General features: G+C 34.4%; 3 protein-coding genes across 9 annotated transcripts; 2 read left to right on the top strand and 1 right to left on the bottom strand.

The window, feature by feature from the left end:
- Nucleotides 1-585: 585 nt before the first annotated feature.
- LOC105202378 (U3 small nucleolar RNA-associated protein 14 homolog A) lies at nt 586-4,875 on the bottom strand. Its single transcript, XM_011170857.3, has 7 exons — nt 4,448-4,875; nt 4,134-4,350; nt 3,356-3,676; nt 2,750-3,001; nt 1,946-2,592; nt 1,384-1,852; nt 586-1,250 (listed from the first exon to the last, which is right to left on the bottom strand). Exons 1-7 carry the CDS (start codon nt 4,552-4,554, stop codon nt 666-668), a joined length of 2,598 nt encoding a protein of 865 aa, XP_011169159.1. The 5' UTR covers nt 4,555-4,875; the 3' UTR covers nt 586-665.
- A 433-nt stretch (nt 4,876-5,308) lies between these two features.
- On the top strand, nt 5,309-12,301 carry LOC105202379 (coiled-coil domain-containing protein 6). 7 transcript variants are annotated; one of them, XM_039456521.1, is made up of 6 exons: nt 5,309-5,968; nt 6,526-7,066; nt 7,159-7,294; nt 8,058-8,200; nt 8,816-8,931; nt 9,510-12,301. In XM_039456521.1, the coding sequence occupies exons 1-6, from the start codon at nt 5,747-5,749 to the stop codon at nt 9,675-9,677; spliced, it is 1,326 nt and encodes a 441-aa protein (XP_039312455.1). In that variant the 5' UTR covers nt 5,309-5,746; the 3' UTR covers nt 9,678-12,301. The 7 variants fall into 7 exon arrangements, with proteins under 7 accessions (XP_039312455.1, XP_039312456.1, XP_039312457.1 ...); XM_039456522.1 differs by having other exon boundaries at nt 5,310-5,968; nt 8,073-8,200; XM_039456523.1 differs by having other exon boundaries at nt 5,310-5,968; nt 8,831-8,931.
- Nucleotides 12,302-13,426: 1,125 nt separating this feature from the next.
- On the top strand, nt 13,427-19,823 carry LOC105202381. The gene is made up of 11 exons (XM_011170862.3): nt 13,427-13,600; nt 13,716-13,964; nt 14,039-14,344; nt 15,100-15,743; nt 16,447-16,659; nt 16,756-17,079; nt 17,198-17,396; nt 17,544-17,716; nt 17,801-17,898; nt 18,138-18,399; nt 18,562-19,823. Exons 2-11 carry the CDS (start codon nt 13,829-13,831, stop codon nt 19,087-19,089), a joined length of 2,883 nt encoding a protein of 960 aa, XP_011169164.1. The 5' UTR covers nt 13,427-13,600; nt 13,716-13,828; the 3' UTR covers nt 19,090-19,823.
- Nucleotides 19,824-20,094: the final 271 nt, after the last annotated feature.

Raw genomic sequence — 20,094 nt, 5'->3', positions numbered from 1 at the left:
GGTGCGCGCGCGCCCCCGTGCGCCAATCACTGAAATATACTACTGGAACGCGCACGGGCGTCAAATGGCGATCCGACAAAAAAGGTCGGAGTATATTTTAGTGGTGCAAATGCGCGAATCATGCCGCGAAACAACGTCATTTTTATCACGTTGTTGCCTTCACTCAATAAATATGATAAAGAAAATCTGTTCATAGAAATACTCAATCACTCATTTTTTAAAAATAATTTCAGCGATACAAACGATAAATATTTAATTGTTAACAGCCCCGATAAAAATTTTTCTCAGAATTCTTCATATACTTTTTTAGAATTTCTAATATAAGTTTCAAAGCTTTTTTAAAAAAATTCTCTTCTGTTTACGAATTGGAATATTTAAGAAATAATTTGAAAAAACTCGAATATTGTCCAGATTATCTTAGATCAAAGCACAATATTCATAATATTAATCAAATGAGCATTTAATCAAATTTGAATTATTACAAAAAATTTGATCAAATTTAAGATATTTTTTATAAACTTAAAATATGAAAAAAAAATTTTTTAATATTATAAAATATTATGAAAAAACTTTTCACCTGGTGGCTAAATCACTAATCAATATAATTCAAAAATATTTTTATATACACTAATTGTACAATATAGAGTTTATACATTTAGTACTGTTTATGTTTCTTTTTTCTTAATTTTCTTTACAGTATTCTTCTTCTTATCATTTTTCACATTGTGCTTCACAGTATTCTTCTCTTTTTTATTCTCTGCATTGTTCTTTACAGCCTTCTTCTCTTTATTATTCTTTGCATCGTTGTTCTTTACAGCATTTTTTTTATCATTCTTCATACGCTTTAGTGGTTTCTTTACTATTGGCTGCTTCTTCAACAACTCATTTTCGTCCATCGGATTAATTATTTGTCCGAGCTTGGTCTTCACCGTCGGCTGAATGAGCCGCACATGGGCGTTCATTGGGACAAAGGTCCTACTGACGGGAGCTCTAATGATCGCTTCAAAATCCTTGACCCTGGTAAACGGATGTGGTAGCTCCTTGACGAGATGTTTTCTCAAGTTTTCGTTTTCGTGCTCAAATACTATGACCTCTCCCTGGTTCTCGGGCTTACGTGGCGGTACCTTGGGAACAGTTAATATAAATCGACTCTTCTTACGAGCTATTTTACTCTTGTTGATGTTTGGTCCTCCCCAGCTGCCCCATCCGGGTAGACTCAAATCAATACTCTGCGGCTGCGATTTCTTCATCTGAAATATTTTATTTGTGTATATTAAATTATTGCTTCAAGTTTTATCAAGATCAATTTGTTTCAAAACATAACGTGACAAATTGTATTTTTACACACATATAGTTTTTATTTAAAAATCTTTTATTACATACCTCTTCTTCCTTCTCCTTCCTAAATTCCTCGACAACGTCGTCGTCCGCGAATGCCTCGCTCATTATTTTGTGCGTCTCTTCTTCCTGATCACTGTCCTCATCTCCGTATGTGGTCACGTCTGGTAGATGGGTCATTAAATGTTTGGGCTTTATGTTTACATATTTTTTCGGATCTATCTCTACTTCGTGACTATCAGTGTCAATTGGTTTCTGTCCGCTATTTGCTATTTCTTTCAAACTTGTCAGATCACTATCCTTTTGTACATGTTCCCTAAAAGTCGTTTCTTCCAAAGGAGAATTCAAAATAGGTTTCCGCTTGGGAGCTTCGAATTCGAGACTCGGCGAATCATTTTCATTTTCCTTTTCCTCTTCTTCATCCTTTTCCGTCTTCTCGTTTGCCTTGAATTTCTTCTTCACTTCTTGCACCTTCGGATTCAGTTTGCGTTTTGAGTTTTCTTTTTTTGATTTCCTGAAATCAAATATTTCATTTTTACGTATTGATTTAAATTTTTTATCATTTGTATCATAATATTGTTTTAAAGATTTATAATTGTCAGCATACCTTACATGCGTAGTATCTTCACAATCAGGTATAGAACTTTCTTTATTCCTTTTCTCTTTACGAACTTTAACTTTTGTATTACTTGTATCTGCTAATGAAGTATTGTTTTCCTCACTACATGATTTGCCTTTCGTATCACTTGTATTCGCTTGCAAAATACTTTTTTTCTTATTGCTACAAGATTTATTTTTCTTATCACTTATATTTGTTTGCGAATCACTGCCTTTCTCAATAATGCACAATTTACTTGTTATTTCACTTTTATTTGCTTTCAAAGTACTTTTCTTATTTTTGCGTAGTTTATTTTTCTTATCACTTGTATTCGTTTGTGTATTACTCTCTTCATTGTGACTTGACGTCTCCTTTTCCTTTTCTGGTATAATCTCATTCGAAATTTCATTTGTTTCTACTTTCTGTTGTTTCTTATCATAGTATTTCCGACAAAGCTTAATAAAATCATTAATTTCAGATTCGGTCTTTACATTGTTCTCCTCCTCATTTAACACCATCTCATCTTCTTCAGCTTTCATATTGTCCATATTTTCCTCGTCTTCCTCATCTTCATCTTCATCACTACTGTCTATTCTCTTAACTTTTTGTGTTAATTCTTTACTAATGGCCAATTGTTCAGAAAGTATCTGTCGTGTCTAACAAAACAAAAATTTGTTATATTTCACTGTTCTTAACCATTTAGATATTTATTTAACTATTTCTAAAAGGTATTTAAGTATATTTTTTTATTCAAATAATTTCTATTAAAAATAGCTATTTCTGGTCCATGTTTTTAATAAAAATTACACTTACCTCTTTATTATATTTGGCTTTGATCTGTTTATTTCTAGCCCACTGGCCTGTGTTTTTATGTTTCAAAGACATTCTCTCTTCGGCACGAGTTTTATCCAATTGCTCCAACTTTGCCAGAGCCTCTTCTGGATTACTATCCTTCAATTTTTCGAAATCCTTTAACTGCTGCTTGATCTTATCCTTACGTTGGATTCGATGGAACTTTTTGCTCTTTATCTTACGCTGACGATGTGCTTTCGCTTCTTTGTATGACTGAAAATTCAAAGAAGTTGAAAGCAATTTTCTATTGAGCAAAATATTGTGACACTTTTTTTTATTAGAAGATATCTTTGAATTGTCTTTATGGAAATTTTTTTATAAAATTAAAACAAAAAAAATGAAGGGAACAAAGCAATTTCCTACTAATAATACAAAAAAATGCTAATAATAAAGACCATTTTCAAAAACTTTAATATACACATATTGTGTTGAAAAAAACTTTTTTGTTACTAGCAAGAAATCACACTTTGTCTTCTTTAATTTTTGTATTCTTTAATTGTGTAATAGAATTTTTCTTATCTTCTTTGTTTTGTGTAATTTCTTATTTGCATTATAATTTTTCTGTACCTGCTGTGCTCTAAACCTAGCAGCTTCCTTCCTCCGCAAGATTACCTCTTCCAAAGTCATTTTATATTTATTACCCTTCTCCTCTTCCTTGTCAGCTGGATATAGCAATGTTGGATCAACTTGTTCAAATTTCTTCATCAAATCAGACTTTATGCTAAAGCCCTTTAAAAATTCAGAAATCTTTGAATCGTGAGCATCTTTCACTGGTGCACTATGTTTCAATGGAAAGACCAGATGTTCAGCTGTTCGGTTTCTAGTTATTACACTGTTCCATTTGTCCAACTCTCCCTTGACTTTGTCATAACCAACTGTCCTTTTAATCTATAAATAATAAGAGAGATTTAGGCTCTTAAGTTATTTGTCTCTTTTATTTTGTGTAAGATATCATATATATTTTATTAACAAAAATTACAGCCATAATAAATATGCAAAAGTGAATTAAATAAACCAAATATTTAAAAAATAAATCAATGTCCAAATAATGAAATTTTTATATGTCAAAGGGATATGGATGTTTTGTAACTTAAATTTTATTAGCAAAAATTGCAACCATAGAAATAAACAAAAATATTTAAAAAATTAATCAACATTTAAACAATCACTTCTCAAAAAATTAAAATTTTATATAATTGATATATAAAACAAATTAATATTTACAGATCAATTCATATTGCCTTCTTTTCTATAACCACTTAAGATTCAGTAACGTTAAATTATTCAAAAATTAGTTAATAATATAAAGAATCAATTAATTTAAACTGACATTAGATTAACTTACCCTTTCAGCTGCTGGTTTCTCCAATGGCTTGGCAAGAACTTTGTTCTTCTGTTGAATGTATCGCAGCTTCTTAATGAGATTGCTCTGATCTCCTTTCTGCTCCAAATGCTTGATCAGATCACGCGTATGCACCGTATTCTGATCTGTTACTCCACTTTTCACGAGATGGTACTCTGACACTTCTAAACTGGGTTCGCTTCGTTCTGCCTTCTTCACTCTACCAAAAAAAGAAAATACAACAAGAATGTAAAAATGCACGAAAATGAAATTAGAATTTCGAACATTTCATACGTAACCCCGTCATTAGTCCTTACCTTTGTCTCTTGTCGAGCCGCGTCACAGCCTCGACAAGATTTGAGTGATGTTTGGCGACTTCCTGATCGCTATCGTATAAATTCTCATCCATTTCCGTGTCGCTCATCTTGCCGGCCACAGAAAGCTTCCCTGTTATCGTAATACAAGTCAATCTACGACGCACCACGTGGTGAACGCCTTTTGATTGTTTCTGAATTAAATGATCTTAGGCTCTAACCTCTTCTAACTTCTAAATCGGTCAGAATTTTGGTCATATTATTTTATTTTATTTTTGTGGGGTATCAAACAATGCAAAATTGCATCGGCAAAATTTCTCAGACAAAATACTTAACACGTTGTCGGTCTCGACTTAGCACGTGTATGACCATATGACGATCATAACCCTTGCGCGTAAAACCAACAAAATGCAATGTTTGAGGTTAGCTTCTCCATCATGATAGTCTTAAATGGTAAGAAAATGACCAATAACAGTGAAGTATCAGGAGAATGATCAATTATGATTGGTCAATTTCTTTCGACTTGGCTGCATCAGCGGAAAAAGCAGCTTTCCAATATTGCAAGACTCTTTAATACGATTGGTTCTTGCACGATTTGAATGTATAAACCAATCATAATAAAGATAGTTAAAAAATTATTTTTTTTTACAAATGCAGCCACTAATTGCACTAACAATTAAAAATAATCGGTTCTTATTTTTGGATTCATTCAACGCGCTCCAATACACTTGTGGTAAACGTATTGTAGCGCATTGGAGTACGTTGGAGCATATATACGACACGAACAAACCTTAAAGGTTGATTCGTTCCGCGAATCACCAATCACAACGCACGACGCACAACGGGGAATCGCGGAACGCCGCGCCACTTTCGCGGTCACGGAAAACAGTCGGCGAGCGAGTGCGCGGCGCAAACAGCTGATACACCGTTTTCTGCGGTACGTCCCCTCGCAATACGAGGAGCACATGTCCGCCGCGCGTTAATCACGCTACGGTAATCGCGCCATCATCAACCAACTCCAGTTGCATTCTCTGCCGCGGTCGGTGAGTAACAGCGGCACGGCGAACGCAAAGTCTCGAGGGGCACGTGCACGCGGGCACGCCGGCGACAGGGCGCACCTCGGTGTTCCCCCTCGTTGTCGGGGTTGTGTGCGATGATCAGCGGCAGCCGACGATAACCGACGCGACCTTCACACCTCATCGCATCTCGTCTCTGTCTTCGTCGTCGTCGTCGTCGCCGCGAGGCGTCGTCACTCGTCACTCGTCGTCGTCATCGTCGTTGTCTTCACCCGCGTAGTGAACCATGGCCGATCGCGACAGCGCATCCGAGAGCGACTCCAGCTCGATCGACGGAGGGCCGATCATGATGCCGCCGTCGCCGGTCACGCGCGAACAGCTGCAGAAGCGTATCGACTCCCTGCAGCAGCACAACCGCGTGCTCAAGGTTGAGCTCGAGACGTACAAGCTGCGGGTGAAGTCTCTGCAGGAGGAGAACCGCGGCCTGCGCCAGGCCTCCGTCATCATAGTGAGAGTCTATTCTTTCTTGTCTTTTTTTCTTTCTCTCTGATACCATGAAGCCAGAGATCTCTTGAAGATTTCAAAGTAAAATTTTATGAACCTCTTTTGAGTCGAATTAATGCAGCCTTGCTTTCTCACATGTATTTATTTACAAATGTGCTGTTTTTCATGCAGGATTCATTATTGTTTCTTTTTCTTTCTTGTAATTTTTATTCTTTTTAGTCGATTTTTGTTTACAAAACTAGCTGTGTATTTGTAATTTCTTTAATTTTTATTTTGTATATTATTCTTTTTCTCATTTTTTTTGTATTCATATTTTTCAATATGTTAGTTTAGTTTCCATTGTATAATTAATTTTTTGTTTGATTATTGGTGTTTCCTTAATAACACCTGACAGCTTTACAATTTCTCACAACATCTGCGCAACAGTATAACAATTATAGAATATGATTTATCAGTGACAAGCTATAAGTTGAATTTAATCTAGTTCCCATTTTATTCTACATTTACAGAAAGCCAAAGAAAGTTTTTGTGTTTGAGACTTATGTTCTCTTGTGTGTGCAGCAAGCGAAAGCTGAGCAAGAAGAGGAATTCATAAGCAACACCCTTCTGAAGAAGATCCAGGCGCTGAAGAAGGAGAAGGAGACTCTGGCTCACCATTATGAACAGGAGGAGGAATGTCTTACTAATGACCTATCAAGGAAACTGAATCAGCTGCGGCAAGAGAAATGCAGACTTGAGCAGACGTTGGAGCAAGAGCAGGAATGCCTGGTGAACAAGCTGATGAGAAAGATCGAGAAGCTAGAAGCAGAGACTTTGGCCAAGCAGAGCAATCTAGAGCAGCTGCGGCGTGAGAAGGTTGAACTGGAGAATACCCTGGAGCAGGAGCAGGAGGCGTTGGTCAACAAGCTGTGGAAGCGAATGGACAAACTCGAGGCTGAGAAGAGAATGTTGCAGATTAAGCTGGACCAGCCGGTTTCAGATCCCACCTCGCCCAGAGAGATCAACAATGGCGACACTGCCACGAATCTGAGTACGCACATTCAGACCTTGAGAAGCGAGGTTGCGCGACTGAAGCACACCCTGCTGATTTCTCAGCAAGAACGTAAGAACGTCCCTCTCCACTTTTGTTCTATACCCAACGTAGTTTGACGAGTTCGGCCGCTAATATGAATTTTCGTCACTGATTGTTTTCAGATACGGAAAAAATGAAGCGGTATGTTAACGAGGAGAAGCAAATACGCGAGGAAAATCTGAGACTGCAAAGAAAGCTACAGTTGGAAGTTGAGCGTCGCGAGGCCCTGTGTAGACACCTCTCAGAGTCTGAGTCCAGGTCGGTATATCGAATTCTGATAGCTGCTTATTGCGCGTAACAGGGTGTTTACAGAAAAACTTGAAAGTTTCAAGGAATTCTTTTTTTATCTTGAAAATTATGAAATGGAATTTTTATTGGGGCAATTTTGAAATTTTTACTTTTAAATTTAAATTCTATCTCTTTCTGATTAAACTATTTTTTTGATAAATGTCAACAATAAATATGATGTATACATTCACATATATTCATGTACATTTATGTATTGTGCGATTTGCGAGTCTTTTTACAAAAAGATTGATGACAATAGAAGATACAAAAATATATCATTCTAAAATACGTAAATTAATGTTTAATTAGCTTTTAAATTTTGTACTTTAGAGCTAGATTTTCGTATACAGATTGTTATATGCCATTTAATTTGTATTATTTTCTTTTTAATTTTTTCTTATATTTAATATTTATATTTAATATTTAATATTCAAAACTTGAATAACCTCTTACTATGATTGATGATTAAAAAACATTAAAAGATATAATAAAAAAAATTTAATTCAGAAAATAATTCTTTGCATTAAAAAAGAATTTTTTACCTTTACCTGAAATTTTAAATAAAATTCTTAACAAATCTGGAAATTTTCAGAAAATACTTTTACGAAATTTAAGTAAACGCCCTGATATAACTATCTTCTTGAAATTATTTTTTTATTTAGCCGCAAATTGCATAAATACGATGTAATCAAATTTTAGAATCGACACAAATTTATTGTTCCTAATCTCACAGACATGATTTTCGCAGCTTGGAGATGGAGGAGGAACGGCACTACAACGAAATCGTAATGTCTGGGGGGAACATAAGAACTCGCACGGTGTCCAGTCCTGTGCCCTACAATCCTTCGCCCAGTTCCTCGAGGCCATTAAGTCCTGGTAAGATTTGACGAGATTCGTATAGATAAAAAATATGTAGATAACTGGAACGTCCAGTGGACACAGGGCAAAATAATGTGAATACTTAGGAATACACTGTTAAAAATGTCATGAAATTCAATATACTTTTAATTTAATATATTAAATTAATATATTAAATTTAATGTATCTATAACTGAAAAGCATGTGCATGAAATTTAGTACACATGCTTTTGACAACATTAAATTTACATTAAATATTTTACTAAATTTTTATTGAATGTACATTAAATATTTTGAATGTACCTGCTTGAAATTTGCTTTTATTGAAATTGACATTAAATTCCGTTGCATTACTTTAAATTTTGCTGCTGATTTTTAACAATGTATTCTGCTAGAAGAATGCATATAACATTGCACTATTTAAGCACTGCACAACCTTATTCCGACAAGAATAAAATATGTGTTAAAGACAAATGGTAAATTAATCTTTTATTAATAAGAAAAAGTAGTGTATTTTCCAGATGTTCATTATTTTATCTACTTTCGTATATCTGTACAAAGTTTATAAGAATAGAATTGGTTTCTTTGAATGTTTCGGTGTTTAGCAGATTTATGCGAGTATTTTATCAATAGGTGTTAACGTGCTAGGTTCCAGAGAGGGCTTTAGCGCAAACCGGTGCTACGCCTGCGGCCAACCGACTGCCCCTCCGTTTGCGAGCTCGTCGCCTCCTTCAGGGGTAAATTACTATGTAGGAAACTAGCGTTTGATGCTGGAAGCTAATTAATTATTTATGCACGCGAGATAGACGTTATCATTTATAATTTCAGAAGCATTTGTAATTTTTTTTGCATTTTTACAAAAAGTTAAGTTAAAAAAAGTTTAAAAAATTTATGATGTTTTATGAAGTTACATTACTTCAAAACAAAAATATTGCAAAAATGGCAATTTTCCATTTTGTATAATTTAAGAACAAAATGTCTTAAAAACACACAAAACTAAAAAAAAAGAAATCAAATTTATAGTTCTATTTCTCTTCTTTCAAATGCATTTTTGAAAATATCTCTATAATTTTTTTTTACTGAGAGATATTTAACTTTTCATGAGAAGTGAAAACATTGTAAGCTTTCCTGAATTTTTGAACAGATAGTGTAATCTCTTTCTATGTGTTGAAGAATTTTTTTTCTGTAAGACAACTAACTGTCTTTCAATTAGTATCTAGCATTGTTCGACAATCGTGTCAATATGATTGTGAGAAAACGCTTTTTGATGTTTCTAATGAATTATTATCAATCCTGATAATCAATCTTTATATTTGTGAACATGCAGCAGGGACACGCTGTGGCACCAACCAGCAGACGCACCTCGGATCGTTTCGTCAAGCCAGCAATTCCGCCTACTATTGTGAGCCCCGGTGGGCCACCGATCATCGCTCCCAATCCCACAGTGAACACCGCGCCTCAGCCTGGATCACCGATGGACATCGCGAAAACATAAGTCGCCACGTTAAGGAGAGGGCTCTCCACACAGAAACCCCTTTTATATAGTCGCGCGCAAGGTACTTCTCTAAACGGTGCGTTCCAATTAAGAGATATGCGGGGGAAGTCACCCGCGCATTTCGATTCAAGACACCACCGTCGGCGTTTTTTCTTCTCGGATGTTAACTACTTCCGTTTGTTAACTACTACTTCAGCTCTAATGTATAACACACGGGCTACGGCTAAAAGAGAGAAAGAGAGAGAGAGAGACTTAATTATTTCGAACTGAACGAGCACATATAGAGTTAAACAGTGCAGTCGCGATAGCGTCTCGCCTCTCAGTCGCGGGGTGATCCTTCTCAGCACCCCAATCTTTCGATGATTCCTCTCATATGATGCCCAAAGTCATCATTCAGACCGAGCTCATTATCGTATTACGCAATTAATATCGTTTGAGTGTTCTACACGTAAGAAAATGAAAAAAAAAAGAAACTTTGACATGTTGCTTCCATGTTCCAAATAACCATAGCATAAATATTTTGGACGCGAACGCCGGGCGGACATCTACACGGCATCTGTTTGCGATATTACTGTAATCTAACTGTGCGTTTAAGAACGTGAACGAAAGTAACTAGGGTGTAGTGTGTCGCGGTGTTCACACGGTTTAACAGATATGCATTTGATTTAGCTTCGAGCCTGAGTAATCACTTAGCGCACGCAGTACCGTGATAGAGGTGGAAGTGTGACTCTAGAGGAAAGATTCCGTCAGTTTCTTCGAAAGGATTGTTTTAGAACGCGTGGATTGTAGGCAGAGTCGAACTGTTCGGCGCAGAACTTCGTATCTAAGAAACTTGTAATTTAATAATTACAAGTTATGAAAAAGAGAAAGAAAGAGAGAATGTGTGACAATTCAAGGCCCTAAAGTTCCAAGACTTCAACAGTCCAACGATCTGAGAATCTAAAAAAGAACTTGCGGATCTAAAAATAATGTACACTTGAGAAACGCTTATATAAATATCTAATTGTCTATAAATATTATATATAAATTTTATATACACACACACACACACACACACACACACACACACACACACACACACATAATACTTAAAGTAAATATTTTTGTTTAACGATCAGTGTAAACCTACAAAAGTGTAAGTGTCCACATTTTCAAGATCTTATTAATTTATAAGAAAGCCAGAAATGCAATGTGTGAAAAGGACGTCTGAAGAATTTCCGTGTATTTGAGTCATTTAGCTTTCTTAAACTCAGATGTTTCAGCTCTTAGAATCTTTGGATTTTGAAATCTTGGATTGCTAACATATAGGAAACACATGTCGCCTCAAGAACTTATATCCCTTAATATTACATCTCTTAGTCTTAGAGTATTTTGCGAAAGATTGGAAATTTTGATATACTGGGAAAAGCCTATTGGGATCTGGTAGCATCGAATGTGGCACATGAAAGACAGATTTTACATTTGGGAATTTATTTTCTAATATATTGTTTTTCATATCAGCGACACACGTTTGCGTTAATCTGTTGTCTGTTATGTTACATCGAAGACTTTGAAGTTGTTGTTTTAAGAAAAAAAGAACGTTCGGGAGATGGAATTTCTCAATTTTCGGAAAAGCTCGAAACTTTATTTTTAAAACTTCAATGTCTCTAATTGTGAAATTTAGAGACTTTGATCTTTTTTTTTAAGACTCCTTTTTTTTAAACTTTGGAGTTATGTTTTAAGAAAAAAAGTGCGTTTGGCAGATGGAATTTCTCAAATATCGGAAACACAAGACTTTATTTCTGAAATTTTAATGTCTCTAGTTGTGAAATCTAGAAGCTTAGATGGTTTTTTTAAGGCTTCTTTTTTTAAAATCTTAGAGTCATTGTTCTGAGAGAGAGAAAAGAGAGAGGACGTTCGGCAGATCGAATTTTTCAAATTTTGGAAGCTCAAGACCTTATTTCTGAAATTTTAATGTCTCTAGTTGTAAAATTTAGAAGCGTGGATCGTGTTTTTCTTTAAGGCTTCGAGATATCTCTCGACACTTGCTTTCGAAGTTTCGAGGGAGATCTCTTCGTTTCCAGGTTGCGGAATCCGGAGGACTTGAATCTTGAGATTTTGAGAAATGTTGTAGAGGCCAACACCGAAAGATCGTCCGTTTTTCGTTCGTTGAAAATTCTCGATGTGCGCCTGGTTACCGTGAACTACGATACGAGAAGCGGAGGGAAATCATGGAAGAGAGATATGCGAGATCAATCGTCTCGCTTACATAAGATTTATTGAAACCTTCTCCTACGAGAGTGATTTCGTTGCGCAAAAATTTTTTTTCCTCCGATCTCGTAAGATGCAAGATGACATTACGTACCCTGAGAACCCTTGTTTATAACAGGTGTATTATACATAAACGATATATGAGAATCAGGTCAAATCGTTGTTTATTATGTTGTATCGAACGGTAATTATACGTAACATACGTGTACATATCGTTCGGTATATAGACATAAATGGTCGTATATGGTATATAGAATTTTATGATAACGCAAAAGATTCTTATCGATAATTGTAATTACGCAGATATGCTTCACAGCTAAATAGTATGTATTTTACTCAAGCTTTTATGAAATACAGTCATGTTTTTGCTATTACCTCACTGCCTGATCCATTTGCGCTAGCCACACGCCTCGAATTATGCAATTGCGTACGATCGATAGTCGTAAGAACAAAGTTGGGCGTTTACGCATTAAGATATAAATCTATATTATTTACGCGTATAAAATGTAAACTGTGTGTTATGTCTCATTTACGTGAACAGTAATTTGCGTCGAAGGTTCAGATTTTATCGAAAATAGTGTAAACTATATTCCGTTTTTTAATTTTATACATTATATATTTTTATTTTATTAATGAAGTCATGTATATTAACAATCATGTAACTTAATTTTTTTTTCTGTATTATCTCGTTGAAAATTTTTCTCAGAATTTTTGATATAATTTTTTTCAGATTTTCTGTATAATTTTATATTTTTTTTTAGATTTTATATACGAATTGAAACACTTTTCAGAAATACTCACAACAATAAGTTTACATCTTTTCTCAGAACTTTTCATACATATTATTTATGAAATATTGTAAAACTTTTATTTTTATGTATAATTTTTTATTCTATAATTTCTAACAAAATAATTATAAAGTCTTAAAAAGTTAAAGTATTTTTTTTTTTAGAAATTATGGAATATAAGAAATTTTAGAACATTTCAGAATTTACATGAACAATTTTAAGAGATGATCTGTAAATTTTCTGAATATTTCAGAGTATTTCTGAAAAATGCTTTAATTCGTATAAAAATTATGAAAAAAAATTTTCACTAGGGTTATTAGTTAATTTATAATAATTTACATTGATTAAATTGTGTACATGAAAGAGATTTGTGTAAACATAACGTAAACAATATGTAAATAATCCATTTATCATCGATGATTTAGATTTTTTATCAGAGGTAGTGAAAATTATATTCCATTTCTTAATTTTTAATGTTATATTTTAACTAATTTTTTCTGTATTCTGTTATGCAATTTATAATCACATTGCTTACATGAAAAAGGTTCACGTAAACTTAATGTAAACTTATACGTAAGTATAATCCATGTAAAAAAATATTTTTTATTGAAAAAATCGCGCCATTTGATTGTATCGTTGCGTCGGTAATGAAAATTACAAAACTAACTGCGAAGGTTTGCGCCTTGACTAAAAGATCCAGCGTGGATCTGTGTTATCGACGATATCTCGTCGATTAGCGCGGAAATGAACCTATTTATGGATTCGTGTCTCATTGATGCACGTGCTGAAGATCAGATGATTTCACAATGTATCGAAAAAAAGTATCCTCTTGATCGTTACACCTTTTAAAATGCTGAGGACGCTTGCTACTCGATCAGAAAAGAAGTGAGTAATATATTTTCCCTAAGTTTCCTCTCGATTTTTCCCAAAATGGTGGCTTATCAGCCTCTCGCAAATTTTTCATCTTGTCAACAAGTATTAATCACTGCAATGTTTGCAGAATGTAAATAAAATCTCCGTCGCGTTTTCGTTGCTGCGACATCGTCAGTTTCTCATTCGCACGCAATCGAAGAGGGATCCAGTTGGTCGTGAAAATCGGAACGTTGCGCCACAATGAATTCCTGTAGAAAGCAGAACGAGGAGGCACTGGCGAAGGTCTTGGACTTGTTCCTACTGCCAGACTACAACGTTGTCTCGACAACCTACCTGGATCACTTGCTCACCCACATTACGGAGAACACGAAGGAGTGTAAGAATATCTGACTCTCTTTTGCCTCGTCGTTGCTTTGATCATACATACTTTGATTATTGAAATTTTATCAGGTTCCACAGTCGACTATGAATACTGCGAGGTCTTTCAAAAGTGGATACCAAAGGCTCTAGCGATATGGGAGTCTGGGCAGAAGGCCTCACAGCCTGTGATCACGTTTACGCTAAAGCTAGTGGGGATCATCTCGCGACATGAATTACGCTTTCACTACTGGCAGTGTCAGAATGTGTATGATCGACTCTACAAAATTCTGCAGTTGCACAGAGAAGACTTGCCTGCTTCTATAAAAATGGCGTACACCACGTTGCTGTCGGACTTAATTGCCCATCGAAGCGGCAGGCAGTGGGTAATACAGTCCGGTGAGTCAAAATTGTGATACTTGTGTTTACTACATTTCCATATTAACTTTAATCTCAGTTTAACTTGTGGTCTATCTTTTCTGAATATTTCAAATTATAATTACTAATGTAGATTAACTATAATCTCAATTTAACTTATTTTTTATCAGAATTGGGTGTTTATGTGTAAAATATAAATAATTTACATTACATGTATATAATGTAAACTACGTTTTATGTGTCATCTATGTAAACAGTAATCAAAGATTATAGAAGTTTTATATTTTATCAGAAATAGTGAAAATTGTATTTATTGTATCTATTTTTCTTTATTTTTAATATATATTTTTATTTTATCAGTATCAGTCATGTATTAATTTTAAATTTAATTACTTCTATTGTGTTATCCAATTTATAATAATTTGCATTATTTATTATATAAATTTTATGTGATACAGTACAGAAAAGAATAAATTATAAGATTGTTAATACATTTGATTTTAGTATTGGCAAAATAAAAATATGACTTTAAAAATAAAAAATAGAATATAACATTCACTTTTCTTAAAATCTTCTGTGATTCTTAGAATATTGTTTACAAAGATGATACACATAAAATAATATACATTTAGATCTTATGTGAAAAGAATAAAAGTCTTTTGGAACATGTATATATAAATAGAAAACAATTTTGGAGTATATTAAGATTTAAATATTAAGAATTTATAAACGATATATGATTGTGATAATTGTAATTTTCTTTCTAAATGCGATAGGTGTGTGGAAGGATGTTGTAAAGTATGCACACTGGAATCAAACAATGTATGTTACCAGAGAGAGCCAAAAATTCTTATGGACCCTGTTGCTGCACGAGCAAAAGAATATTGACACATGCAAGGAGATTATTCTGGCGGTAGCCGCACCCCTAATGAGTAACATTCTAGACGTGCAAATGCATCAGGCTCTCGAGGAGACGTATCTAGAACAGAACAAGCTGCTGTGCTCTACATTGGACCTGCTAACCAGCATCCTGGAGAACACTCTGTTTGCGAGTTTGGACAACACTATTCCCGAGTTGATCGAGAAACTTGTGGATCTTGAGATGCGAGTGAAGGCGTTGTTCGAGGCTAGTATCAGCACTAGATTCCTTCAACATGTGCACAAATTGTTGCTACTGTCGCTGTTCTTGAAGCTGAAACAGGGAATTAAAGAGCACACGACAGTGATCAACGTTGATGCCTGGCACAAGTTCTGCTACGGTTTATCCTACATTTCTATGATGTTGTTGTCGAAGAAGGATATTGTAGAGCTAGTGAAAAACAACAAATTCTCTATGACATACTGGAAAAGATTGCTCGCAGTGCACGAATTTGTTCTGCCGGAGCAACACAAGTTTGAGCATCAAGCCATTGCCTTGATGGTAAGTCACAGATCAATATGCACATATGTGATTTGGATGATATTAAAACAAAGCTGTGCCATGTAAATTTCAAGACTTCCTCTCCATGGATTGTTTATGTTTACATGAATCTTTTTCAAACAATACAATGTAAATTACAAATTGCATAATGTAATACAAGAAAAAATTTGAAAATTGTTAGTATATCTAACTTAAAATTAATAAAATAAAAATATAATATTAAAAATTAAACGAGATATAGTTGCCACTATTTCTTTCTGATGAAATCTGAATTTGTGATGATTCATAGATTATTGTTTACATAGATAACACGTTAAACTAGAGATGTGTGAATCAAGATTTTTTGACTTCAAATTAAATCATTGAAACATAAAAATAAAATATAACAAATACAATAAAAACTAATATATAAAATATATAAAAAAAGTTTCTATGTAAGAAAAATAGTATTGATTATACATATAATATAGTTATTTTAAATTATGATTTTTATAAGATTGTCAACATACGTGATTTGTACTCGAAACTCTAGATTCGAAACTTTCGAATAGTTCGAGTTCAAATCTAAATCGAATTAGATAAGAATTCGTATAATTCGCGCATCTATACATTAAACATTTATATACATTTAAGGATTTTTATGTTTTACGTGTAAATGTTCACTTTTAATTAAAAGCAAACTAATTTTTAATTTTGTTAACAGATAATACCGCTCTGCGTATGTATAAAGAAGAACCACTTGTCTCACGATCTCTTTGATATGTTCATTAGTAAAATTTTCGACGTGACGTGTATACCTGTACAAAGATTAGCCTACAACATCAGGGACATCATACGGAAAGGGGATCTTCCAATGGAGCACATTTGTAAAGTTTCTATTGATCTGCTCCTTGAAATATCCGACATAATGGATCGAGTGAGTATATACTAAATTTTTATTTTTATTCAATTGTATAAATTTATTAAATTATTAATCTTGATCAACTTTTATAATTTGTGTTTTTTTTTCCAGGATGTAGCTGTGATCACATTTCAGACTTTCTCTCACGTCTTGAAAAGCTACATGCCAGACACGTGGGGGTGTGTGCAAACGAGAAATTGTGTGCCACCAGATATAAACAGCACCTCTCCTTCGGAGCATCATCGAAAGTTTTTGTACAAATCGATATTGGATGGCGACCCCATAGTCGACTATCCAATTTTATTGGCATCACTGCTCGACGGCTTGGCCGTCATGACAGAAAAATTCAAATTGAAGTGGCAGGAGTGCGTGGAAACGATATGTATGTTGTCCCTCGCACAGGAGATTCTCAATCATTCCGGAATATTGCCAACGGTAAAAGATTTTTATCGAAATGGAAGTAATTTATTGTTTGCGAGAAAAATTTAGTTGTAATAATTGTTACTTAGAAATGAGGCTAAAAGTAATGGTCTAAGTTTTGATTTTTATTTAGATTTGTGTAAAGGCATTGAAACTGTGCAAACTTGCTATTCATAACTTTATGCCGCCTAATTTGGCGCTACTCGTGGACTCGGACAGCCAAATGAATGAGATTGGACCCACGCTCTTTAAAAGATTGCACGATCCCAACTGGGAAGTGAGAGACAGTGTTCTCGAGGTTCTCAACACTATCGCAACTATTTCCGAAGACAGTAAGCGAATCAGAATATTGAAATCGGGATATACGTAGTCTCTGCAAGTTTTACAATTTTATCTGCTTTAATTAATATATACAGCTTGAACGACATGCATAATTATATGTATAACAAAGTATATAGAAATATGCAATCTTTTCGCAGAGTATCCGGCATTCCAGGATTTCCTATTGATCAATCAGTTTCCAAAAGTAGTGGTTGAGATCATTAAAACAGACGGTGAGAGCTACGTACGAGCGTCAGCGTTAACATTCATCGCGACAATGGTGCGCATCAATAAACTATGGGAGCAGCAATTGTCTCAAGTAGATTTAACCGTACGTATATTTATTTTTTCTTTATTTGCGTTTTATTGAAGAAGACGAATTACACGAATTGATAGAAATTTTTCGTTTTTGTAGGACATAGCGATTTATCTACTGAAGAATGAAACCGAGGCGATAGTTAGGAGAGAAGCTGTGAACCTAATTAAAGAATTATACGTTCATCAAAAGTGGTCGTACGTAGAATTTTTAATATTATATTTTAATATTATAAATGTTTAAATATTTGTAAAAGTGTCTAAAGCACATAAATATTTAAACTTTTATAATTAAAAAAAACCTTAATTACAATTTTGTTACATTTGATTTTCATATTTGATTTTTTATTTTATCATCTACAATCACATTTAAAAATTTCTTTCACCTGTTGCTAAACACCCTGCATGTTTGATAACTAGTATTGTACATATTGCAGAAAAGAGGTCATTGATTCGATGTTGCGAGCGATGTGCGTAGCAGCTGTATTCGATCTGCACTGGGAAGTGAAGACGAACGCGTTATTCTTCTGGGAACACTTCGTCAAGTCGCACTTGACGGATCAGGGTATGCTCGATGATTCATTTCCGAACGTCACGTTCTCCAAAGAACACAGGAAGATCATGGCGTTGAATGAGAACGAGATTAAGCGGAGGCTCAATAAGGCACTGGACGAATTGGCAAGACAGAATTGCTTGGGTGTAAGTAAATAATTAAATTCTAATTAAAATTAAAACTGATGGTGAGTATAATTAATGGATATTTTATAAATTAATGAATAAATATTTAATGAAATAAATTTAATGAATAAATATTAAAGAATAAATATTGATCATCTGAATGATTTTCCCTTATATGTTTAGGTGCTTCTGGTTACCCTGAAGGACGACAGTGATTTTGAAGTGTGCAAAGTGTCCGCCGCGATAATCGGCAAGCTGAAAACCTGCCTACTCAAGTACAAACTGAACGAACCGCCGTCGCCGATGGAAAACAACTCGATGATAGACACCGTCTACGTCAAAGAGGCATCGCCTATTTCCTCGTCTATCTGCGACGAGAAAACGCAAAATTCCTTGCACATTATTGAGGAGATTGTGGATGCAAACGATGCCAATCTGCTCGCTTCTATCTACAAGAAGAACTCTATGAACATGGATACCGAGATGACGACCGAGGAGGAGGAGGAGAAAGAGGAGAAGAAGACTCTCCGTTACATCTCGTCCGTGACGCGCCAGGATTTCTTGCATGCGATCTTCAACTACGACATCGATGCCTACATCGAAGAGAAGAACCGCTGGCTGAAAACATATACTAGTAGCTTTGAGTCTATTCTGGACGACATAGTGACGATGTACAAGCAGAATGACGTCAATTCGATGGACTGCTACTGAACTCGTGGCGCTTCACGCATGTCTTAGCACATAAAAGGCTGGTCATTTAAAATTAGATGTTGCAAAGGTTAGTTAAATGGTAAGTCTTCTAAAGAAAATTTTGTCACAAAAAAAAGATTTTATGTACTTATATGTACAAATGTTATAAATTTATTTTTTGTATTCAATCTACATCTACTTTAACTACATTTATTTCTAAAATTCTAAATATTGCCGTAAGTCGTTTGTACAAAATAACACCGGCCAAGTGTGTTAAGAAAACTATGACATGTTCTCGTTCTTTATGGGGAGACATGTTGATTGTATAATTGTTAAATATTGCATGTACAAATACAAGTTGATAGTATGTATATATATGTACATATTTGAAAACTTGAATACGTTACTGAATGATCAAAATTGAGCGCGGAGAATTTACTTTTAATTTTTATCTAAAGCAGTCTTTCTCACAGAACAATTCTCACAAGTTGAACATTCTGCTTTTATTTTTCTTACGTATATCTTTCTATTCTTTTATTTCAACGCTTTTTCTGCTACATATATATATATTTTTTTCTTATTTCTTTGAATAGCAAGCAAGAGACCGTAATGCTTTTGCTCTTATCTTCTTACTCTAAGTTCTTACTTTTAGTAAATAGTACTACACATGCAATGGCATATGCTTCTTAATAGCATTGACATTTGTATATCATTAGCGTAAATAATAAAACAGGAAACTAAAAAAATTTACTACACCTCGACGAGTAAGTACGTGAACACATGAAAGTGACGCATGGGATTTCCCTCCCTCTTTTTCCTTTCTATTTCAATGAATATCCGTCTAAAGTCTTGTGTCCACGATACTAGAAATCTCTTCGAGCTCTCGGAAAAAAAATTGCCGAGACAAAACTTTAGAATCTAGATATCAATCATTTTTCTAGTTTTATTATTTTACTTATATTTATTCTTTAGAGACATGAATTTGTTCACGCTTTAAATTCTTTTCATTGCAGAATAACATTTTTC

The sequence above is a fragment of the Solenopsis invicta genome, chromosome 13 (genome assembly GCF_016802725.1).
Source record: "Solenopsis invicta isolate M01_SB chromosome 13, UNIL_Sinv_3.0, whole genome shotgun sequence".
NCBI lineage: Eukaryota > Metazoa > Arthropoda > Insecta > Hymenoptera > Formicidae > Solenopsis > Solenopsis invicta.
Note: the sequence above shows the minus strand (reverse complement) of the source record. Positions and strands in the feature narration are given on the sequence as shown.